We start from the raw sequence: 23,529 nt of genomic DNA, 5'->3' as shown, positions 1-23,529 counted from the left end.
TGTATTATATGCATATTACACACATATGTATGCAGGTTTCCTAAAGTAACCAGCTAATGAACAGATATATACAACAATGCATATAACTATAGAAATTATTTATGAAATTATGCTGCAGAAACAAAGTACAGCATGAATTTGATCCTTTTCTATTTTATGTGGCGCTGTGGGTTAAACCACAGAACCTAGGACTTGCCAATCAGAAGGTCAGTGGTTTGAATCCCCGCAACGGGGTGAGCTCCTGTTGCTCGGTCCCTGCTTCTGCCAACCTATCAGTTTGAAAGCACATCAAAGTGCAAGTAGATAAATAGGTACCGCTCCAGCGGGAAGGTAAACGACGTTTCGGTGCGCTGCTCTGGTTCGCCAGAAGCGGCTTAGTCATGCTGGCCACATGACCCGGAAGCTGTACGCCGGCTCCCTTGGCCAATAAAGTGAGATGAGCGCCGCAACCCCAGAGTCGGTTACGACTGGACCTAATGGTCAGGGGTCCCTTTACCTTGACCTTATACATATTTCTTTAGGTGTGCTTTTGCATATAATTAGTTGGCCTTTTAATAAATAATGTATGTGCAGCTCAAACATAATACTTCTTGTGTAGTAGTCCATTGTGAGCAAAGTCTGATCAGGTCAGAAGTGCTACATTCTATGTATAACTTACTCTAAAACTGATTGCTCCTCCATACCATTGGAAGGAACCCCTATTGAACTTTAGTTATAGCAGACCGTAGCAGGCTTAGGCCAGCTTCATATTTTTAAAAGGTCTACAAATTCTGATACTTACTATAACAGAACATGGAAGAGGTCCTGTAGACTAACATCTTGAATGCAGTTTAGGGGTTATCAAATCTCCTGGACTATTTTCATTATTATAATGGGTACACCCCGTTTTTCCTTTTTATGTGCTGAAATTTATCTGAATGGAAAGCACTCAGTAAAACAATGTGTTTTCCAGTTGTTGTGCAGGGCAAAGGAAATGAACTTATTTTCCCCCATGGATGGAAAACAGTTCAAAGGGAATAAGAGAGTGAGTTGTGGCTAAGAACATCTATGTTTGCCTCAACATTATTTTTGATATACAGGAACTGTTTGCCAAAGGAGAAGGTTTCTTAAAAAAAGAAAAAGTAATCTCTGACGCCCAAGCAGTACTTTGTTCTCTAAAATATATTTTAACATCTCTTGGCAGGTTTAGATCCAGATAAACATCTAGGAAAAACATTGGATGAAATGGAACCTTATCTTTTGGAAGTAAGTATTATCTAAAATATACTTGAAACATTCTGTGCCTCCAAAAAAAAAAAAAAAAATACATGTGGAGGAAACTGAACAACACTTCTTAAAGCACGCACCTTCGTAACAAAACATTAGACCAACATTTGCCATATTGAAAAAACATAAGTTCTCTTAAATAGGATACATGTAAAAGTGTTCAAATTGACTGCTTTATTTTTTAGAAAAGTTGTCTAGAAAATTATTATTATTATTATTATTATTATTATTAGTATTATTATTATTATTACCACAATTTATGACCCATCATTCCCCTAAGGTCCCAGGGCAGGTTACAACAAAATACAATATTAATATTAAAACACAACATTAAAAACAGTTTAAACAAGTTAAAATTACAGACATAAGTTGTGTCCTAAAAATATAAGCCTCAAGTGTCAAAAGCCAGCATAAAGATGTGTGTTTCAGCATTTGCTGGAAGCTATATAATGCAGGACTTCCACAACTTAAGGACTTCTCACAAACAATACCTTCTTCTGGAACAATCTATCTGAGCTTCTGAGGGCATTACCATATTTTTCACCCCATAGGACGCACCGGCCCAAAGGACGCACCTAGTTTTTTGAGGGGGAAATAAAGGGAAAAAAATATATCCCCCCCCCCCCGCAGGCACTTGCGGGGCCAGCAGCGGGGAGAAGCGCTCTTCTCCCCGCCGCCAGCCTTCAGACCAGCCTGCTCCCCCCCCCGCCTGCCTTCAAAAGCCGTCCGGGGGCTTTTAAATCGCCCCGGGACTGTCCCGGGGCGATTTAAAAGCCCCCGGGAAGGCAGGCAGGGGGGACAAAAACTTTTGCCCCCCGCCCGCCTTCAGAAGAGGTCTCTTCTGAAGGCTGGCAGGGGGCAAAAGTCTTTGCTCCCCCCTGCCTGCCTTCTGGGAGAGCGGAGAAACGCAGCGCTGCATTTCTCCGCTCTCCCGGGAAGGCAGGCAGGGGGGAGCAAAGACTTTTGCCCCCCGCCGGCCTTCAGAAGAGGTCGGGGGACAGACTGTCCCCGGACCTGGTCTGAAGGCGGTTTCCATAGGAACGCATTAATTGATTTTTAATGCATTCCTATGGGAAACCGTGCTTCGCAAGACGAAAAACTCGCAAGACGAAAAGACTTGCGGAACGAATTAATTTCGTCTTGCGAGGCACCACTGTATTTCAAGCAGCGTTATGCCACTTTCGTTGCTGCCTCCTGTATAATGTTACGAGCCTCCATCCATAGTTCTTCAGGCACTCTGTCCACCAAAAGAATAGCAAGGAGAGACAAGAAGGCCTTCTTAAACGAGCAATGCAAAGAAATAGAGGAAAGCAATAGAATGGGAAGAACCAGAGATCTGTTCAAGAAAATTGGAGATATGAAAGGAACATTTTGTACAAAGATTTCCATAATAAAGGACAAAAGTGGAAAGGACCTAACAGAAGCAGAAGACATCAAGAAGAGGTGGCAAGAATACACAGAGGAATTATACCAGAAAGAAATGGATGTCTCGTATACCCCAGGTATGTGGTTGCTGACCTTGAGCCAGACATCCTGGAGAGTGAAGTCAAATGAGTCTTAGAAAGCACTGCAAATAACAAGGCCAGTGGAAGTGATGGTATTCCAGCTGAACTATTTAAAATTTTAAAAGATGATGCTGTTAAGGTGCTACACTCAATATGCCAGCAAGTTTGGAAAACACAGCAGTGGCCAGAAGATTGGAGAAGATCAGTCTACATCCCAATCCCAAAGAAGGGCAGTGCCAAAGAAAGCTCCAACTACCGCACAATTGCATTCATTTCACACGCTAGCAAGGTTATGCTTAAAATTCTACAAGGAAGGCTCAAGCAGTATTTGGACCGAGAACTCCCAGAAGTGCAAGCTGGATTTAGAAGAGGCAGAGGAACCAGAGACCAATTGCAAACATGCGCTGGATTATGGAGAAAGCTAGAGAGTTCCAGAAAGACATCTACTTCTGCTTCATTGACTATGCAAAAGCCTTTGACTGTGTCGACCACGGCAAACTATGGCAATTTCTTAAAGAAATGGGAGTGCCTGATCACCTCATCTGTCTCCTGAGAAATCTCTATGTGGGACAAGAAGCTACAGTTAGAACTGGATATGGAACAACTGATTGGTTCAAAATTGGGAAAGGAGTACGACAAGGCTGTATTTTGTCTCCCTGCTTATTTAACTTATATGCAGAATTCATCATGCGAAAGGCTGGGCTGGATGAATCCCTAGCCGGAATTAAGATTGCCGGAAGAAATATCAACAACCTCAGATATGCAGATGACACAACCTTGATGGCAGAAAGTGAGGAGGAATTAAAGAACCTTTTAATGAGGGTGAAAGAGGAGAGCGCAAAACATGGTCTGAAGCTTAACATAAAAAAAACGAAGATCATGGCCACTGGTCCCATCACCTCCTGGCAAATAGAAGGGGAAGAAATGGAGGCAGTGAGAGATTTTACTTTCTTGGGCTCCATGATCACTGCAGATGGTGACAGCAGCCACGAAATTAAAAGACGCCTGCTTCTTGGGAGAAGGGCAATGACAGGCCTAGACAGCATCTTGAGAAGTAGAGACACCACCTTGCCAACAAAGGTTCGTATAGTTAAAGCTATGGTTTTCCCAGTAGTGATGTATGGAAGTGAGAGCTGGACCATAAAGAAGGCTGATCGCCGAAGAATTGATGCTTTTGAATTATGGTGCTGGAGGAGACTCTTGAGAGTCCCATGGACTGCAAGAAGATCAAACCTCTCCATTCTGAAGGAAATCAGCCCTGAGTGCTCACTGGAAGGACAGATCGTGAAGCTGAGGCTCCAGTACTTTGGCCACCTCATGAGAAGAGAAGACTCCCTGGAGAAGACCCTGATGTTGGGAAAGATGGAGGGCACAAGGAGAAGGGGGCGACAGAGGACGAGATGGTTGGATAGTGTTTTCGAGGTTACCAGCATGAGTTTGACCAAACTGCGGGAGGCAGTGGAGGACAGAGGTGCCTGGCGTTCTCTGGTCCATGGGGTCACGAAGAGTCGGACACGACTAAACGACTAAACAACAACATGCCACTTTAAACAATCATAGTTTCCCTCAAAGAATCTTGGGAGCTGTAGTTTTCCAAGGGTGCTGAGAGTGGTTGGGAGACCCCTATGCCCCTTGCAATTCACAGAGTGCCCTGAGAAGAGGGCTTGGCTGTTTTACCAGTCCCAGAATTGTAGTAGCTCTGTGGGGAGAATAAGGGTCTCCTAGCAATTGTCAGCAGCCTTAATAAGCTGCAGTCACAGTTTGAACTTTCCTGTGGTAAAAGTCAGCATGTTCTATGTTAATAACCTCAACCTCTCCTTTAGTGATTATGAAATAAATTAGCTGTGAGCTTTTAAAGTTGTATATTCTGGTACCAACTGAAGGTAGTGGATTCCTGCATTACAGGGGGTTAGACTACATAAACCTCATGCTCCTTTCCAACTTATAATTCTATGATTCTGTGACTTTATTCCCAGCATACATACCCCAGTTACGTTGTTTTTCACAGGTTTTATCATGGCTGAACAATGACAAACAATAACCAGCATTTTCTCCTAGATTTGGTTTCCTTGGCAATGCTGAAGTCGCTTCATAGGGTTGTGTGGAGGAAGGTTGCTCAGTAAATACTCTTTTCTTGTTGGTAGGGGGTTTGTATTCTGCTATAAATGTCACTGTACATAAATATTTTACTAGATATTTAGCTCACTTTATAACTTAGTGAAACTGTAGCATAAACACCAGCTGCAGAGAAAGTTGAGGCTATGGTGCTAAAAATATTTCCTTTGAATGCTGTCAGGGGTGGTTGTGTATGAGAGAGAGATTGAGATGGAGGGGCGGGGAGAGAGGTCGATGGGGATTGGAAGCTGGAGAGATCAGAAGGAAATGGGCCAATTATATTTGCTGTTTTGTCAATTCCCAGCTTTTAGGCATGCTGCTGTTGTCCTGAAGCCCGTTCCCCATTTTAATAAAGAAAATGAAGTGAAGTGTAAAAATCCATATTCAGTTACTTAGATATTTTTTTGCCAGCTTAATCCCAGAGAATCTGAGTGGGTAAAAATACATTTAAAGCACACAAGAGCCTTCTTTGGGTGTTTGCCTGGATATGCAAGGGCTAAAGGTATGTAAAGGGGCAGCAGCATGCATGCAATTCCTGACCCTCCATTTGTGGGCTTCTCAGATTTTTACACCTTGGACACAAAGGCCTGAAATGGGCTTCCACTAGCATTTGAACTTCTCGTTGCACAGAGGCTTGTAAGTGGTCGTTCAAATGCATGCTGTAGTCCCCTTCAGACCATCATGCTCATCATACAAAGGCCTGAGAGGAGCCTGCACATGTTGTGCCATAAAATGGGGTGCCAACTCCAATTTTGGCCCACATGTTCAGGGAAAAATGCACACTTTCCTGATCAAGAACTAGAAGCTGGTGTTCATGCCTTCGTAATCACAAGTCTGGATTATTTAATGTGCTCTTTTTTGGGGGGGGGGGGTATTGCCTTTTATTTTCTTTGGAAGCCTTAGCTGGTGGAGAGCCCTCTGCCTGACAGAAGTAGCTACAAAGATATTACAACATCTCCATGGGCTCCTTGAGTTCTTAACAAACAATACTTTGCTCCCTTTGACCCCTGGTGCTAGAAATAGGGCCAACCGGTGAGATAGGAAGCAGTATCCATGTGGGAGAAAACTTGTAGCCAAAACCGACGAGCAAATCGTCAGGCAGGGCAGAGGAGCAAGCCAGAATCAAGGACGGAAGGGCACCCAAAGGATACAGGTCAAGTTGAGAGCTCAGGGAGTCCTCATAGCTCAAGCAACTAGAGCAGAATACCCACTTATGGTTCTTGCTGTGCAGAAGGATCCAATGACCAGCCCAGGTGGGTGGCGTCAGTCCAGGTCTTGTGGTTGCTGCGTAGGGATAGGCAGAATTCTCCTCCCCACCTAGGTTGGGGGTGGAAATTCAGTGACCTTCTTGGCCAAATTCTTCATATTGGGGGAAGAGTAGTACTTATAAATTGCATTCTAAAGTGGTCTCTGTCTTGCCCCCCAGGCCTTTGAAAGAGTTGCCATAACAGGATAACAGGGCAGTTGCTGTGGAATTGGACCCACTGTGGGAGATTTGTATGCCCCTGATGATGACTTAGAAACTTCGGCTAGTTCAAAATGCAGCAGCCAGATTACTGGCTGGGGGGGGGGGGGGGTTCCATTTAGAACCCCTGTTTTAAAACTGCAGCACTGATTTTATTGATTTATTGATTTAGAAGATTTATAGACCACTTGATCAAAATAAACTTCTCAAAGCTGTGTACAAATAAAGTTAAAACACAGCTGAAATCCAATATCCACTTGAAGAAAAACACAAAAGACACCAACATAAGACACATACATATAAATTGACACTATCATTACAAACAATGATAAAATATATGAGAAACAATGATAAAATATATTCACATATATATGTGAATAGCTGTTTCTGGGCCAAATTTGAAGTGCTCACATTAGTGTTTAAGGCCTCAGATATTTGAAAGGTTGCCTCCTTCCCTACAAATTCTCTCTCAGGTGTTTAGAAGTGCCCTCTTGGTAGTTCTACCATCCTTGGAATTTTGGTAGTGGCAACCCAAGACAGGGCATTTGCTCTGGCATCCCCCAAGCTGTGGTATTTCCTTCACATGTATGTGCACCTTCATTGTATAGCTTTGTTTCTATGCTGAAGCTGTACCTCTTTGCCCTGGTCTGTGATACCTGAGAGAGAGATATTTTAGGGCCTACCTTGTTTTTCTGATTACAAGTGGTTTTAACTGATTTCAATCTTGTGTTTTTACATTATTGTAACCCATTCTGGGACCTTATGGTGAAGAATGTGTAATAGGCAGTTTTGTAATGTGTATTTTTAAAAACTGCTGATTTTATTTTTGAAAAAAGTTAGGCTAGCATTTTTAACATCTGTTTTATCAATAATTTAAATATATATTCTGTGTAAAGCACTTAGAGGTTTTGATGATTAAGTGGTATATAAATCCTACTAAATGAATAAATCTAATTAATATTAAGAATAATAATAATATATCTTCCTACACCCTTAAAACGTTTGTGTTAATCTACCTCTGAAACAAGTTCTTTTTAAGATAACAGGTTTGGGCCCACGCTTGAAGAAGTTAATAATGAAGAACCGCTCAATGATTCAGGATATGCCAACAAGGGCAGATAGCAAACAATTGGGAAAAATCATTTGATGTTGATGTCCAGGAAGGATTTGTGGCACCAAAGAGACAGCACTAGGACAAACAAGTTTGGAAAGCTTGTAAACAATTACTCCTTCATATCATGTTATACTTAGCTGGGATATCAACAAGGAAGATCAGCCATATATTTTGTTACTCCAAATATAGCTGCATTTTAAGAAAGTCTTTTGTAGTTGTTCGTACCTGGCAGGGTATCCATTTCAAACAGCTTTTCAGCAGTGGTTTTTGGCAGGAAGAAGAATAAGCTGTTTTGACTAACTGTTTTGTAAGTTGTCCATTCTTATTGCATCAGCATTAATTATTCTTGATGGATTTGTCCTACAAGAACCTTACAGCAGCTTCTGACAGGTAGAGCTATCTTTTATGTCAGCAGTGTGAGTTTTTGATTAAGTGAATGTTTGGTTATTTTTAGACAAAGAGATATTCTCTCATTAAAAGGAAAATGTCTGATAACGTAGGCCTGGAAAAGATAATTTGATCTTTATTTGGAAAAAAGAGAGAGGAAGATTTCAATTTACCATCCAAAATGGGTAAACAGACATAATTTAATTATCTGACAGATAACATTTTGACTTGAGGCACACCACCAAAGTAAAAGACTGAACAAGAATAAAAGCCAAAAGGGCCTTAAATATTCCAGTTTAGCCAGGCTAAAAAAATTGACCAGTCGTCCGATAAAAGCATAAGAAGATCCCAGTACCATATCAAGGCCAACCAGATGCCCCTGGCTGGGAATCTCAGAAGCAAGATGTGAAGACAGTAACACTTGTTTCTGTATTAAAAATGTTGTATTGCTTTTTTTGTGATGCCACCTTCTACTCTGGAGAGGATTCATGCCATGTTTTGGGATTCCGTGTGGAATGTGTTCCTATGCTTCTCTTCGATTGGTGTGAGCTTAATGTGGCACCAGTTTGTGAGAGCCAGCATGGTGTAGTGGTTAGGAGCGGTAGACTCGTAATCTGGTGAACTGGGTTCGCTTCCCCGCTCCTCCACATGCAGCTGCTGGGTGACCTTGGGCTAGTCACACTTCTCTGAAGTCTCTCAGCCTCACTCACCTCACAGAGTGTTTGTTGTGGGGGACGAAGGGAAAGGAGAATGTTAGCCGCTTTGAGACTCCTTCGGGTAGTGATAAAGCGGGATATAATAATAATAATAATAATAATAATAATAATAATAATAATAATAATAATTTATTATTTGTACCCCGCCCATCTGGCTGGGTTTCCCCAGCCACTCTGGGCGGCTTCCAACAGAGATGAGAAATACACTAAAATGTCACATATTAAAAACTTCCCTGAACAGGGCTGCCTTCAGATGTCTTCTGAATGTCAGGTAGTTGTTTATCGCTTTGACATCTGATGGGAGGGCATTCCACAGGGCGGGAGCCACTACCGAGAAGGCCCTCTGCCTGGTTCCCTGTAACTTGGCTTCTCGCAGTGAGGGAACCGCCAGAAGGCCCTCGGAGCTGGACCTCAGTGTCCGGGCAGAACGATGGGAGAGGAGACGCTCCTTCAGATATACTGGACCGAGGCCATTTAGGGCTTTAAAGGTCAGCACCAACACTTTGAATTGTGCTCGGAAACGTACTGGGAGCCAGTGTAGGTCTTTCAAGACCAGTGTTATATGGTCTCGGCGGCCGCTCCCAGTCACCAGTCTAGCTGCCGCATTCTGGATTAGTTGTAGTTTCCGGGTCACCTTCAAAGGTAGCCCCACGTAGAGCGCATTGCAGTAGTCCAAGCGGGAGATAACCAGAGCATGTACCACTCTGGCGAGACAGTCCGCAGGCAGATAGGGTCTTAGCCTACGTACCAGATGGAGCTGGTAAACAGCTGCCCTGGATACAGATTTGACCTGTGCCTCCATGGACAGCTGTGAGTCCAAAATGACTCCCAGGCTGTGCACCTGGTCCTTCAGGGGCACAGTTATCCCATTCAGGACCAGGGAATCCTCCACACCTGCCCGCCTCCTGTCCCCCAGAAACAGTACTTCTGTCTTGTCAGGATTCAACCTCAATCTGTTAGCCGCCATCCATCCTCCAACTGCTTCCAGACACACACACAGGACCTTCACCGCCTTCACTGGTATCAAATCCAAACTTCTCCTTCTCCAGTTTTTAATCAGAGTTTATACCCAGAACTTACCTTTGCTTCCAAAGTCACACTATTACACATGTGAAGCAATAATAAAGGAGAACGTGTTCTTGGATGTGTAAGCGTCAGCACGCCTGAGTAACATACACACACCCCAAATTAAGAAGGGGTGGTGACAGCTCCAGGGCAGGATTTGGCTTTCTGAAATACTTGAACTTGAACTTTACTAGTTTAAGAGCAGTCTAGATGGGTTTACATTTAAAAGCCTCCACCAGGAGAGAAGGACAAAGCAAAAAAATAATGGACACCATCATGGTGATGTCACATAGCAACTGCTGGATGAGCAGTAGATCAGAAACCATTGAGGGTCATCTGGCAAGGAACACACCCAAGATGTTTCTCAGGTCACATGGCTACTCATTTCTCTGAGCTTTTCTCAGCCTTCCTTATCCACTGTTGTTGTTGTTTATTACATTTGTATAGTGCCCTATACCCGTAGATCTCAGGGTGGTTCACAACATAAAATTGCAATATAAAAAATACAAAACATACAAAATAAAAACATAAACAACCCAATACCCCCCCGAACACATTTAAAATGATGTCAATCAGCCCAAGGCCTGGTTAAAAAGGAATGTTTTCATGAAGTGTTTAATGAAGGCACCAGCCAAACCTTCCTTGGGAGTGCATTCTACAAACAGGAAACCACAACAGAAAAACCTTTTCTTGTGTTGCCACCCTCCAGACCTCTTTTGGAGGAGGCACACAAAGAAATGGCCTCAGAAGATGATATCAGGGTCTGAGTAGGTTCATATGAAGAGAGGTGGTCCTTGAGGTATTGCGGTCCCAAGTCTTTGAGAATACCACAAGGACAAAGGGTTCCAAGGACCTTTTGCCATGGGATGGGCTCTGAATCATTAAAGGCTCAAAAAGCACTGCACTGCGTTTATACCTGTTGCATCCTTCCCTGGTCCCTTTTCTACCTGCAGACCTCTCACCCCCGTTCCCTACCTGCTGTAGCTCACAGGAGCTCACCAGTGCAGCAACCTGAGCCTTACTTTGTGCTTTTGTGTATAATAGAAAAAATCAAGATGGATGCTATGGTTTCAGTATAGACTGCGAGCACTATGTGTTCTCGCATGATTCTGACTTGATATAAAGCAATGATTTTTCCTAATAATAACTTTCTTCCCTTCCCTTATTTTTTAGCTTTCTAAGAAATATGGAGTCCATATCTGTGGAGAAGGTGGAGAATATGAAACATTCACATTGGATTGCCCTCTGTTTAAGAAGAAAATAGTTGTGTAAGGAACTGCGCCTTCCCTTCCCTTTAAATTTTAGCACTGGGAACATATTAACTTTTAGCTTGAGGCCACTTCTGTTGGCAGCGGCAGAGCATGTCCTCTAAGTTCACAAACACTCACTTTGTTTAACACTGGCAAAGTCCTCCACTAACCTAAATCAATGCCTGACAAGACGAGGCCTTCATAGAAAGCTGTAAACTTTTTAGACATTTGCACTTTCGTTTACTTGCTGATTATGGCCTGCAGTAAAACTGGTACCTACACACTGACACTTTTATCCTTTCATGAAGTGCGAATTGCCTGTAATATTTATCTTTCATTACAGCTACATTTGATAAACTGCCACATCAGTAGCCTGTGGGTTCCATTAACTCTGTTTCCCTTTTCTCTCTCTTTCCCTTTTTTTTTTTTTTTTGCGTTTTAACATTAGCAATTTAGGATGATAATGCTAAACATTTTGCTTGAATTACTAAAGGATGTTTTTGAATGTTAATGTTTTGAATCAGTCCAATTTGCACTGAGTGGGTTATTTCTTTGCCATAAATTCTTAAAATGTATGTATAGAGGTATGGGAAATTTATTTATCCTTATGTAGATTTGTCAGTGCAATTATGGTAAATAACTTAGCCTGCATCTATTATAGGAGATATTTTGACTGCTATTATCCCTCTTTCATCTGAGTTTACAGATTTTCTAATAAAACAGTATCAGTGTCTGCTCCACACCACTTTTAGACCAATAATCTCAGTGAAGGGGGTAATTTGATTACAATATCCAAACAACTCACTTGGGAGTACCCCAGTTGGCTACACTTGGGCAAAATGGTTTGAAGATTGTATTACTTGGAATATTTCAGGCGTGAAAGCTACCCTTCCAATAAACAGAATTGATCTGAACTGAATCTGTGCCAGCTGAAAGTACCCTTGAGGGTGCATTTATATAATAATTATGCTTCCACATGAGGATCTGCAAAACAATAAGGTCAGGCACAGGCTAGCATGTTGTAAGCAGTAAGAGCATATACAGGTTTCCTAGATCCTTTGTGTAAAGTTTATTATAGTATAGTGGCAAACAGTGTGAGACGAAATACTTCAGATCAAATTTTGATTCAACCACAAATTCCAGTGCCACTCTCCCATTTTCTCCCAGATTAATATCTCCCTAAGGAAAGAGTAGGGACGCGGGTGGCGCTGTGGGTAAAAGCCTCAGTGCCTAGGGCTTGCCGATCGAAAGGTCGACGGTTCGAATCCCCGCGGCGGGGTGCGCTCCCGTTGCTCGGTCCCAGCGCCTGCCAACCTAGCAGTTCGAAAGCACCCTCGGGTGCAAGTAGATAAATAGGGACCGCTTTCTAGCGGGAAGGTAAACGGCGTTTCCGTGTGCAGCTCTGGCTCGCCAGAGCAGCGATGTCACGCTGGCCACGTGACCCGGAAGTGTCTCCGGACAGCGCTGGCCCCTGGCCTCTTGAGTGAGATGGGCGCACAACCCCAGAGTCTGGCAAGACTGGCCCGTATGGGCAGGGGTACCTTTACCTTTAAGGAAAGAGTGCTTCTATTCACCAATGCCTTTGAAGCCAACTAGATACATGATGTAATGCTTCAAAGGCATTGACCATCTCCCTGCCTTCCATCTCAGTTGGGGTGGGTGGTTATGGCCTTCTTCATGTTGGTGCCCCAGTCATAAAAGGTTGTCTCCATGATATCTGGTGCTCACCTTCTTTTTGTGCTAAAGACCTTTATATTTTGTGGCTTTTAGAAGCAATTTTAGAATGCATTGGTTATTTCTATGTGAAATATTAAATAAAAATGGCTAGATAGATAGAAAGATAGGCCTGGAGGCATATGAGACTTGCCTTGCCAAAGCTAAGCAGGTGTGAGTTGGGTCAGTGCCTGCATGGGAGACTACCTGGGAATCACATGTATGCCACCTTGGGCTCTGTGGTGGAAAAAGGTGGGATATGAACAAAATAAAACAAAACACCTCTTCTTTTATGATACTTGTATTTTTAAGTGATTCCAGGATATTTATTTTTTTATTACAAGTAGTTTTATATCTCTGCTGAGGTAAGAATCAAGGCAATAAAACAATAATGAAGTGCAGCCACATTGAGAACAAAACCAGACTAGTAAGAATGACAACTTCACTGCCTCTTAAAAAGCTTTATTTTATTTATTTTATTTATTTATTTTATTTTTGCTGCTCTTTGTATGAGAGTAGCAGAGTGGATAGGCGGGCCTCTCTAGGTAACACATTCTACAACTGATTATTAAATTACTCTTACAAAAAATGCTGGTATCATCAGCCATTCTGGTTCTGGTTCTGCATTGCTTGTTTTCCCCTGTGCTTGGCAATTCTGTCCTTAATAATGCTGTCTACTATTTTTCCGAAATATGCATTATGTTAACTGGCCTGGAGTTTCCCAGATTCCCTCTGGAACCTTTCTCTAGAAACCATTGTCATATTGGGTGCTTTCCAGTCTACAGAAACAGAGGCTGATATTAGGACAAGTTACATATGTTGTTAGAAGTTCACATCTGAGTGGAACTTTAGTCATGACACAAGATCTGTGTCATGATCCTTGCAAGCCTGTTTAATACTGATTTGAATGTGCAGATAGGGCCATAATCATACAATATGATTTTATCTGTCCTCTGTCCCATGGTTGACCACTAATGCTTAAAAAAAGAGAACCTAATTGTTGAAATGTTCAGTGTAATCTGAAATAAATGTTTATGATTCTGTTATTACAGGGATTTATCAGAAGTTGTTGTGCATTCAGCGGATGCATTTGCACCTGTGGCTTATCTTCGACTATTAAAATTGCACTTAGAAGATAAGGCAAGTACCGGATTCCAGTTTTAATATACTTATATTAATAATATTTATTTTTAAATCTGTTCTGTCTCATTACCGAGACTCAGAGCAGATAACAGTGATTTAAAAACAGACACACAAAATGTCCAAATGGGATGGGGGGGGGGGACGGGAACAACAGATATAAGGTAATACTGCTAAAGCTCCACTCCTTACCAATTTAAATCCTGGCCACCACAATACACCCCAAATGTAATGGTATTTCAGCATTTCAAAGTTGATGAGCCTCCAAGAGAAGACAGAGAAACATTAGTTGGACAGTTGTCTAGAATCTGTCTGTGCTCTTGTTGTTCATATTTAGTGTGTATAATTTAGGCACTACTTCTGGATTACCTTGCAGATGATGGATGGGGAACCTCAAGCTCTCCAGGTGTTGCTAGTCTATAGCTGTCATCATCCCTGAGCATTGGCCATGCTGGCTGGGGCTGATGGAAGTTGCAGTCCAACAATATATGGAGGACCACAGACTTTCCACCCTTGGTCTGTAGTGACAATAGAGATGCATTAGGCCCAAACTGTTATGTTCTAAACCCATGCTCCGAGACATCATACAGACATCATACAGACATCATGCTGATCCTGATGATCCACTGCCATCTAATTGCCTTTTTAATTATTTGAGAAATGCATGGACCTCTTTTCAAACACATGTTTCACAAAGTGGGTCACTATATATATATATATATATATATATATATATACACACACACACACACACACACACACACACACACCAAAAATCATAACACAATTTTGAAACCCAACAAAACCAACCATTTCATTACATTTCAAACAGCACAAAATGACAATACTCAGCAACACATAGCCCTTAAATGCAGCAGTGAAACAGTAGGTCTTTAAGGCGCTTTTTAAAGGTATCGGGGGATACAGCCTCTCAAAGAGTACTAACAAATTATTGATGGAAGTCTGAATCTGACAAGGATTTTCACAAAGGGATCACCCAAACACAGACACACTGAAAAAACCCATTTGTGATTGGTCTTTTTGTACATTTTTAAGGCATAAGTCTCAAAAACATACAACAAAGAATAAAACATTTCAACAGGAACTCTTAGCTGGCTTGAAAACTTTATGGGAGAGGGATTTAAGTAAAAAATAAACAATACCCAATTGTTAGATAATATGGTTCTCTAAAACAATATGGCCTGTTCTCTAATTTATATATTTTAATTGCTGCTATATCTACTGTCCCTATTATACCAAATTGCTAATTTAAATGTATCCCTATTGTGTTTCATGACTTCCCTGATTTTGTATGTAAGCTGGAATTGGTCTGTGACTGAAATAATAAATTCATTCAATACGGCCTGTTTCAGCTTATATTACAGAAAATACTTTAAAAACAAGGCACAGGTAGTATAGGACCCATGTGAAACCTATGACAGAAAATCAGCCAAACGTTTGTGATTGTGGTGTTCAGGCACATAGATCTCTGGTGGGTCTGTCCATTTGTCTCTGTTTTGATAGGAGGTATGCAAGAAAATTACTGCAGTGTTCAAGGAAAAGGTAGGCTTCCCCTGCCCTATGATTGTATTTATTAACACTCTTTGAACAATCAAACCTAAATCTAAAATTGAAAGAACTCTTAGTTTTCTTAAAAGCAGCTACATGACCATCAATAATGAAACAGTGGAAAACACTGAATGGTTTAAATCTTAATTTATGGAATTGCAGTCTTTCAGTAGCTGAAAAATTAACACATCAAGCATGGAATCTTCTGAAAACTTTTATGTAATATAGAAAATGTATATTTTCCAATTGTCATACAAACCATGTATATTCTCTTTCATCAGAAAAGTTGCAAGACTTTTGTGATGGGATAATGAGCTGCTTGTGCGTAAAAGCTTGATCCCTCTGGGGTTTGGCTGGTCACCCAAACCTAGGCACTAACGGAGCCCCCAAAGCATGACTCCGTCAGTCGCTGGTAGAATCCGACAGTGGGCGTCTACAGAACTTACTCCAACATAAAAGTTGTTTGACGGACATGCGCCTCCTGGACTCTCTGCGTGACAGCTTCCGGCGAGGGGTGGGGGTTGCTAAAGGGGGTCTTGTTACCTCCTCACTGTTCTCACTAGAAGTATCCCAGAGCCTCTCCCCCGATTCCCTTTCCGCTGGAACTCCTGCTCTCCCCCTACTGGTTCCTTCTTCTGCTGTAGAGTCTCTCCTATTCTCCTGGAGCCTCTCCACCACCTGTCCCTCCGATGGCAGTTCCCTGACATCCACCTCCCCCCCAGGGCCCCCTTCACCCCCCCGCCTCCTCTCCCACTGGCGGTGAGGGCGGAAAGCCCCGGAAGGAACTCTCCTTGTCGTCCGAGGATTCAAACACTTCTAACCACGGCGTACCGTCTCTCTCCTCGTCTTCCTCTTCTTCGTCAGAGTCGGCTTCCTCACCCACCCCTGACTCTGGGAACCCTTCAAACTCCCCTTCCTCATCGGTGGTCCCAAAGTGTTCCCTTCTAAATCGTGCCACGGGTTGCGGTTTTTTTGGGAAACGCTGATGAAATGTTTCTATTAAAACCTCGTCCTTGACTAACTCTGCTGGTACCCAAGTGTTTTCCGACTCAACTTCCCCCTCCCATTCTACCAGATATTCCACCTGATTCCCCTTCCACCTGGAATCAATGATTCCTGCCACGTTCATGTCGCGTTCTCTCTCTTCTATCACGGGCGTTTGGGTGACCTCTCTCTCACGCTCCCCCCACTCACATCCCTCTCGGTACGGCGACAGTAATGACCTGTGAAATACTGGGTGCAATTTCATGTGACTGGGCAGTCTGAGTTTGAATGTTACTGGGTTGACCTGCTGTATGACCTCAAAGGGTCCCAATCTTTTGGGTCTCAATTTCTTACTCCCTCCCTTGAACGGTAGTCCTTGGGTGGATAGCCACACCCGGTTTCCCACCCTTATAGTTTCACCTTCCCTCCTATTTCTGTCTGCTTGTTTCTTATATTCCTCCTTGGCTTTCTTTAAGTTAAGTTGAAGCTGACAGTGGATCGCTTCCATCTCTTCAAAAAAGTGTTCCGCCGCTGGCACGCTCCACCTCTCCCCTCCTTCTCCTGGAAATGCCCAGGGATGACACCCATAATTTGCCAGAAAAGGACTCATCCCTGTGGACACGTTTTCCGCGTTGTTGTAGGCAAATTCTGCCAGAGGTAACTTATCTACCCAATCATTTTCTCTGTCTTTTACATAACACCTCAGGTATTGTTGTAAAATCCCGTTTGCCCTTTCCGCTTGCCCATTTGTTTCTGGGTGCCGGGCAGTTGAGAAATTGAGTTCCACGTGCAGTAAGCTCATAAGTTTCCTCCAGAACCTGGAAGTAAACTGTTTCCCTCTGTCGCTGACCACCCTCAAGGGGGCGCCATGCAACCTGAAAATATGCTCTACAAATAACTTGGCGGTTTCCTCCGCGGTGACCGCATGGGAACAGGCTATAAAATGACACATCTTAGTTAATAGATCTACCACCACCATGACAGCTGTTTTGCCCTTGGATTTTGGCAGGTCCGTCATAAAATCTATGGATACTGCCTCCCATGGCCTTTCTGGTGTGGGTAAGGGTTGTAATAGCCCCGCTGGCGCCACCCTCTCCCCTTTCGCTCGCTGGCACCTGTCGCAACCCCTGACATATTCCCGTACGTCCTCCCTCACCTTGGGCCACCAAAACTCTCTGGTAACCAACCACATGGTTTTGTGCTGTCCAAAATGCCCCGCTGTGGGGCTGTCATGCAACTGCTTGAGTACTCTGCCCCTCAGTTCCCCATCTGGTATGTACAGTGCCCCTTTGTAATACAACGCCCTGTTCTTTTCTTCAAACCCCCCCTGTGTTCTCCTCTGTCCTCCTGAGTTCTCTGAATTTCTCTTGGGCGTATTCATCATTCTCAGTACCCTCTATCAGTTCCCTCTGCCCCACCAATGCCGCCCCACACACCCAGCGGTCTTCAGGGATTACATGCCTTGCCTCAGGCGCTCCCTCCCCCTCTAAGTACTCAGGTTTCCTGGAGAGAGCGTCCGCCCTCACGTTCTCGGAGCCTGGCACGTAACGAATCTCAAAGTGGAATTTGGAGAACTCCTGGGCCCATCTCACTCGTGCTGTTCTCCAGTATTCCAGATTTTTGTGGTCAGTTCGGACTTGAACCTTGTGCTGCGCCCCAATCAGCAAGTGGCGCCATCTCCGGAATGCTTCATGAATGGCGAGCAGTTCTCGGTCGTATACTGTGTAGTTCCTCTCGGATTTGTTCAACTTCCGCGAGAAGAACGCACATGGTCTCCATTCGGACGTATCTTTTCCCAGCTGGAGAAGCACGGCCCCCACCGCTCGGTCTGACGCGTCAGTCTCCACCCTCATTGGTTGTTGTAGATCTACGTGCAAAAGTTGCTCTTCCGACGCAAACGCCTGCTTTAAGTGTTCGAACGCCCGCTGCGCTTCTTCCGTCCAAACAAAATTTTTCTTGCTGCTAAGACAATCCGTGATGGGCGCTGTTAAATGGGCAAAGTTTTTGATGAACTTCCTATAGAAGTTTCCGAAGCCCAGGAATCTTTGCACGTCCTTCTTGGTCTTTGGTGTTTTCCATTCCAGTACCGCTTGAACCTTGCTGGGATCCATGGCCAATCCCTTGTCAGACAACCGGTACCCCAGGAATTCCACCTCCCTGGTATGAAACTGACACTTCTCCAGTTTCACCCACAGCCGATTTTCTCGCAGTTTGCTCAGTACTTCTCTTACATCTCGCACATGCTGCTCCTCATTCTCTTGAGTATACCAGGACGTCATCTAAGAACGCTACGCAGTTCTTGTAGAGCAATGGCCCCAGGACGTGATTCATGAACGATTGAAAACAGGCCGAGCCCGCCTGTAGACCGAAGGGCATAACGAGGTACTCAAAGGCCCCCAAGGGGGTGAACATAGTGGTTTTCCACTCATCCCCCTTTCTTACACGTATCAAGTTATATGCCCCTCTAAGGTCCAGCTTGGTAAAAATTTTCCCTTTTCTCACCCGTGTCAGAATGTCATCAATTCTAGGCATAGGGAACGTCACTGGTTCTGACACTGCATTTAGGCCCCTGAAATCACACACAAGCCTGGGTTTACCCGTGTGTTTTTTGTCCACAAAGAACACTGGGCTGCCCCCCACCGCTCGTGACTCTCTGATGAAACCTCGCTTGAGGTTCTTGTCAATGAACTCCCTTAACTCCTGCATCTCACTGTCTGACATTGCATACAGCTTGCCCACTGGCAATTGTGCTCTTGGGAGTAAGTTAATTTGACAGTCAAAGGGTCTGTGCGGGGGCAGTTTATCTGCTTCCTTTTCGCTAAAGACGTCAATCAAGTCAGCGTATTGTGGTGGCACCTTCCCCTTGTCCATCACTTCCATCCCTGCTAGAGTGGCCCTGGCCCCTGCCTGAGCCTCTCCCTCCTTGCAGTGTTCTAGGCAATGTGCTGATCCAAAGGAAACCACTCTCTGATGCCAGCCTACTAGCGGATCGTGTAGTGCCAGCCAGCTCATTCCCAAGATAATAGGAGCTCCTCCCAAGGTGGCTACGTTAAACGCTATCAGTTCTGTGTGTCTTGCCACCCTCATTATCATTGGTACAGTCTGTTGGCTCACTTCTCCTCCCAACAGTTCCCTCCCATCAATCGTGGTAACCTGCAAAGGCTTACTTAATGGGATAGTCTGTATCTGGTGTTCAGCTGCAAACTCCTTACTCATGAAATTACAGGAACTACCTGAATCCAATAGCGCTTTTATCTTTAGTGGGTGTCCGTTTGCCAGTTCCAGCAACACCTCTATCACAAGTGCTGGTCTTGGAGGTTCCGGCGTGGGCACATTCACTACTCCCTGGCCTGGTTGCTGTGCCCTGATGTTGGCAACCAGGCGTTGGCTTTTACTTGCTCCTTGATTTCTTCTTCCTCCTTTCCCCCAACAGTTCCTGCCATCCCTTGCCATTCCTTCCTTTGCGGACAGACTCTGGCAAAGTGACCTGGCTGTTGGCAGAGATAACATCTCTTGGCGCTCTTTCCCTCCTTCTTCCGCCCCTCACTGGTGTTTGAAACTGCGTGCGCGCGCGCTGTTCCAAGTTCCATCGGCTCTGCTGGCGGGAAAGGCTGCTCCGGAATCTCCGGAATGCGGAAGTCCTTCCAACGTTCCCCCTTTCCTTCCCGCTTTTCCAAAGCTCTGGCTTCCTGGCGCGCTCCTATGGACAGCGCAGATTTAGTCAGATGGTCCATAGACTCCGCCCTAGGCGCCCGGGAAAGTTCATCTTTCACTGACGGAGAGAGCCCTTCTTCAAACAGCATTTGAATAGGTTCACTCGCAAGGTCCCACCCCAGTCTATGAATCAGCATGGTGAACTCAGTCCAGTACTCACGTACAGATCGGCTCCCCTGTTTACACGCCATTAACTGCCTGCGCACAACCCCTTGCTCAATCTCGCTGGAAAACATCATGTCCATGGCGCGAAAAAATTTCATTGTGTCCTTTAAGATTTCATTATTGGCTGCCATCAGGGGCCTAATCCAGTCCCTCGCCCCTCCCTCTAGATGGCCAATCACGTACGCCACTCTAGAGTTCTCATCGGGGAAGTCATCAAACAGTAGATTGAGAGCATATTGCATCTCTGTCCTAAAGGCTTGATAGTTCCTGGGATCCCCCCCAAATTTCTGCACCAATCCAGGCACCTTTCTGGCAAGTGGGGTGGTTTTTCCCTTATCCGCATCTTGAGCCCTCCTCTCCTCGAGCCTCGCCGTTTGCAGCGCGAGCTGGACCTCCAACGCCCTGTACCTTTCTTCCAGGCTTGGACCTGCTCCAGCTCCAGCTCCTCCGGTTCCGGCTGGTTCGCTCATGATGCCCTCTGCTTGCACAAGCTGCTTTCAAAGACTGTCGGATTGCTGTGATGGGATAATGAGCTGCTTGTGCGTAAAAGCTTGATCCCTCTGGGGTTTGGCTGGTCACCCAAACCTAGGCACTAACGGAGCCCCCAAAGCATGACTCCGTCAGTCGCTGGTAGAATCCGACAGTGGGCGTCTACGGAACTTACTCCAACATAAAAGTTGTTTGACGGACATGCGCCTCCTGGACTCTCTGCGTGACAGCTTCCGGCGAGGGGTGGGGGTTGCTAAAGGGGGTCTTGTTACCTCCTCACTGCTCTCACTAGAAGTATCCCAGAGCCTCTCCCCCGATTCCCTTTCCGCTGGAACTCCTGCTCTCCCCCTACTGGTTCCTTCTTCTGCTGTAGAGTCTCTCCTATTCTCCTGGAGCCTCTCCACCACCTGTCCCTCCGATGGCAGTTCCCTGACAACTTTATTCTATATTCTATTAATACCTTTAGTCTTGAGCTGGGTGACTCAACTTGTAAGATATACAATTTCATTGGCTGTGGAATGGCATTTTGACTTGTGTTATCTTTGTGCATATTTTATACTTCATTTTTAAAAAGTACCAAAAAAAATAGGCTAGCATTGTATAAAACACACTGTTTAAGTCACAACTTCTTAAAAATTGCCAGAGTATAGCTTCTTCTTGGCAATCTCCCGTAAATGAGTAATATTGTTGTCCGTGAACACGGTCTTAATTCTGGATCCACGCGTCCTTCCACAGTGGAGACATAGTTTTCAGAGCAGGAGTTGATCACAGTGAGGGTTTGCCAAACGTGCCTCCATCTTCCTGTGTTTGAGCATCTCCACAGTCCATGACACCTTTGGTAAAGGTTGTTAGTGTTTATGTTACATTTTTTTAGATTTGCCTTGAGAGAGTCTTTAAACCTCTCTTGTTGACCACCAGCACTACGCTTTCCATTTTTAAGTTCGGAATAGAGTAGTTGCTTTGGAAAACGATAATCAGACATCCGCACAACATGACCAGTCCAACGAAGTCAATATTGAAGAACCATTGCTTTGACACTTGTGATCTTTGCTTCTTCTGGTACACTGGCATTAGTTCACCTGTCTCCCTACATGATGTGTAAAATTTTCCGGAGACACCGTTGATGGAATCTTTCAAGGAGTTGGAGATATAAACTAAAACGATGAAATGAGGAAGCAATAGTTTTGTTAAGAACCTCAAAAGTGTCCTTTCTAACTTCTGTTCCTGTGATCAAGTTATGTTCTTCAGCAATATTGATCTAACAGTAATGATACCTGTGAAGCATTGTGCTCCCATGCCAGAAGTGCTTTGCGAATATATACACCTGTAAGCTAAACTAGACAGTAATAATAAAAATTATGTTAACATTTGCAGGGTTGGTGTCTCCCCTCGCTGCCCCCAGCTTCTCATGGCACAAATGGGATCCACTGTAGAAAGAAAAATAATAGCAGAAATGGTATCATGCTGTCTTGTGTCCTGTTTAGAAATATTTACTGTGGCTATTTAGTTCCATGTGTTTATAATTATTATGGTATAATTGACACAAACAAAATATGAAGCAAAAAGCTTTGCACCTCAGATGCTCAGGTTGTGTATCAATTAATGTAGGATTATATAACAAGGATTCATAGTACACAGAAGCTAAATATATACTTCCCAAGATACACAGTAAGCTGCTAATACTTTCGTTGAGAGACAAATAATTTGCTTACAGACTGATCCTGTGCTCTGATACAGTCTGTTCAGGGATCTTTACTGCAAACTCAGGAGATTTCATTGGCACAGTAGAGCAGAACTTAGCTGTAGTGTCTAATAATACAACTGACCCCATTTATTGTTGGCATTAAGGGAAGCTTGCTGTTTTCGAAAGTGAATTGGAAGGAAGCCAGCAGTCTTACAGAATGAGTGGTAGCTTCAGAAGTTGAAGCATTAAAAGTACAATACACTTTTACATGCATTGATGAAATTTGTATCTCAAAACCCAGTTAGAGGAAGAACACTTTTCTATGAACAACTGTTAGGTTGAGAGGACCCTTAACTCCTTCTGTGCCTCTATTTTCCCTCTCGAAATATCCTCCAACCATCTCCCCCCACTCCTGAGGAATATCCCCGAGTATTAAACAGCCTGCTGGAGTAACAGTGAAAACCACAATAGGGTGCATTTAGGTGCAGGGAAATTGAGTCTCTACAGACCTTCCAGTGAGTTTGCCACTAGCGTTCTTCACCGGTCTTTGTGTTAAATGCTTCTTTGTGCCAAAACATTTTGGTTTGGGTTTTTTGTACGTGATACTCAAACACCATTAATGATCACAGCCGGTTTTGTGCTTCGTTTAAAAATATTGACTTTTCAATAGTATATAGGCATATGCCATAGTAGGTCTTATCTTAGAAAGCACTGCTCTACATTCATCAACAAGAGACATAATTCTTTATTTTTAGAATTCTGCTTCCTAGCACCATGTTCCCCATTCTCAAATGTGCCATTTTAGTACACACCTTGTTTGACGAGGATTTTTCCCCGCAGAGCAAAGCCTTAAAATATTACTGTGAGACTGAAAATTATGCTAGTCGGCTATGTGAAGTGAAACCAAATAAGCTGAATAAGAGAACACTCTCGGAGAGGGGAGAGAAAGTGGAAATATATTAATATTTCTTAGGGGCACTGACTTTATTGCTCATGGCAAACTTGATGCTAAAATGCTCCATACATCACTGCAATGTGACAGGCTAGGGAAAATGAAAAACACAAAGCTTTACATAAATCAGGCAAAAAATCATATTAAAATGCATAACATTTTATATAAGAATCAAGATTTTACTTTTATCTATTCAGAAGCTCTTTCCTCCTTCTTATGTAGATGTTTAAGATTTT

General features: G+C 43.8%; 1 protein-coding gene across 5 annotated transcripts in view; it reads left to right on the top strand.

The window, feature by feature from the left end:
• Positions 1-23,529, top strand: part of DPH6 (diphthamine biosynthesis 6) — a 248,238-nt gene that overhangs the window by 76,481 nt on the left and 148,228 nt on the right. For all 5 annotated transcript variants that reach the window (XM_083743445.1, XM_083743446.1, XM_083743447.1 and 2 more), the window contains exons 6-8: positions 1,184-1,245; positions 10,807-10,901; positions 13,649-13,736. In XM_083743445.1, the coding sequence (XP_083599571.1) occupies positions 1,184-1,245; positions 10,807-10,901; positions 13,649-13,736 (245 nt within the window). The remainder of the gene's footprint in view (positions 1-1,183; positions 1,246-10,806; positions 10,902-13,648; positions 13,737-23,529) is intronic.

This window comes from Podarcis gaigeae (genome assembly GCF_964106915.1).
Source record: "Podarcis gaigeae genome assembly, chromosome: 1".
NCBI classification, from domain to species: Eukaryota; Metazoa; Chordata; class Lepidosauria; order Squamata; family Lacertidae; genus Podarcis; species Podarcis gaigeae.
Note: the sequence above shows the minus strand (reverse complement) of the source record. Positions and strands in the feature narration are given on the sequence as shown.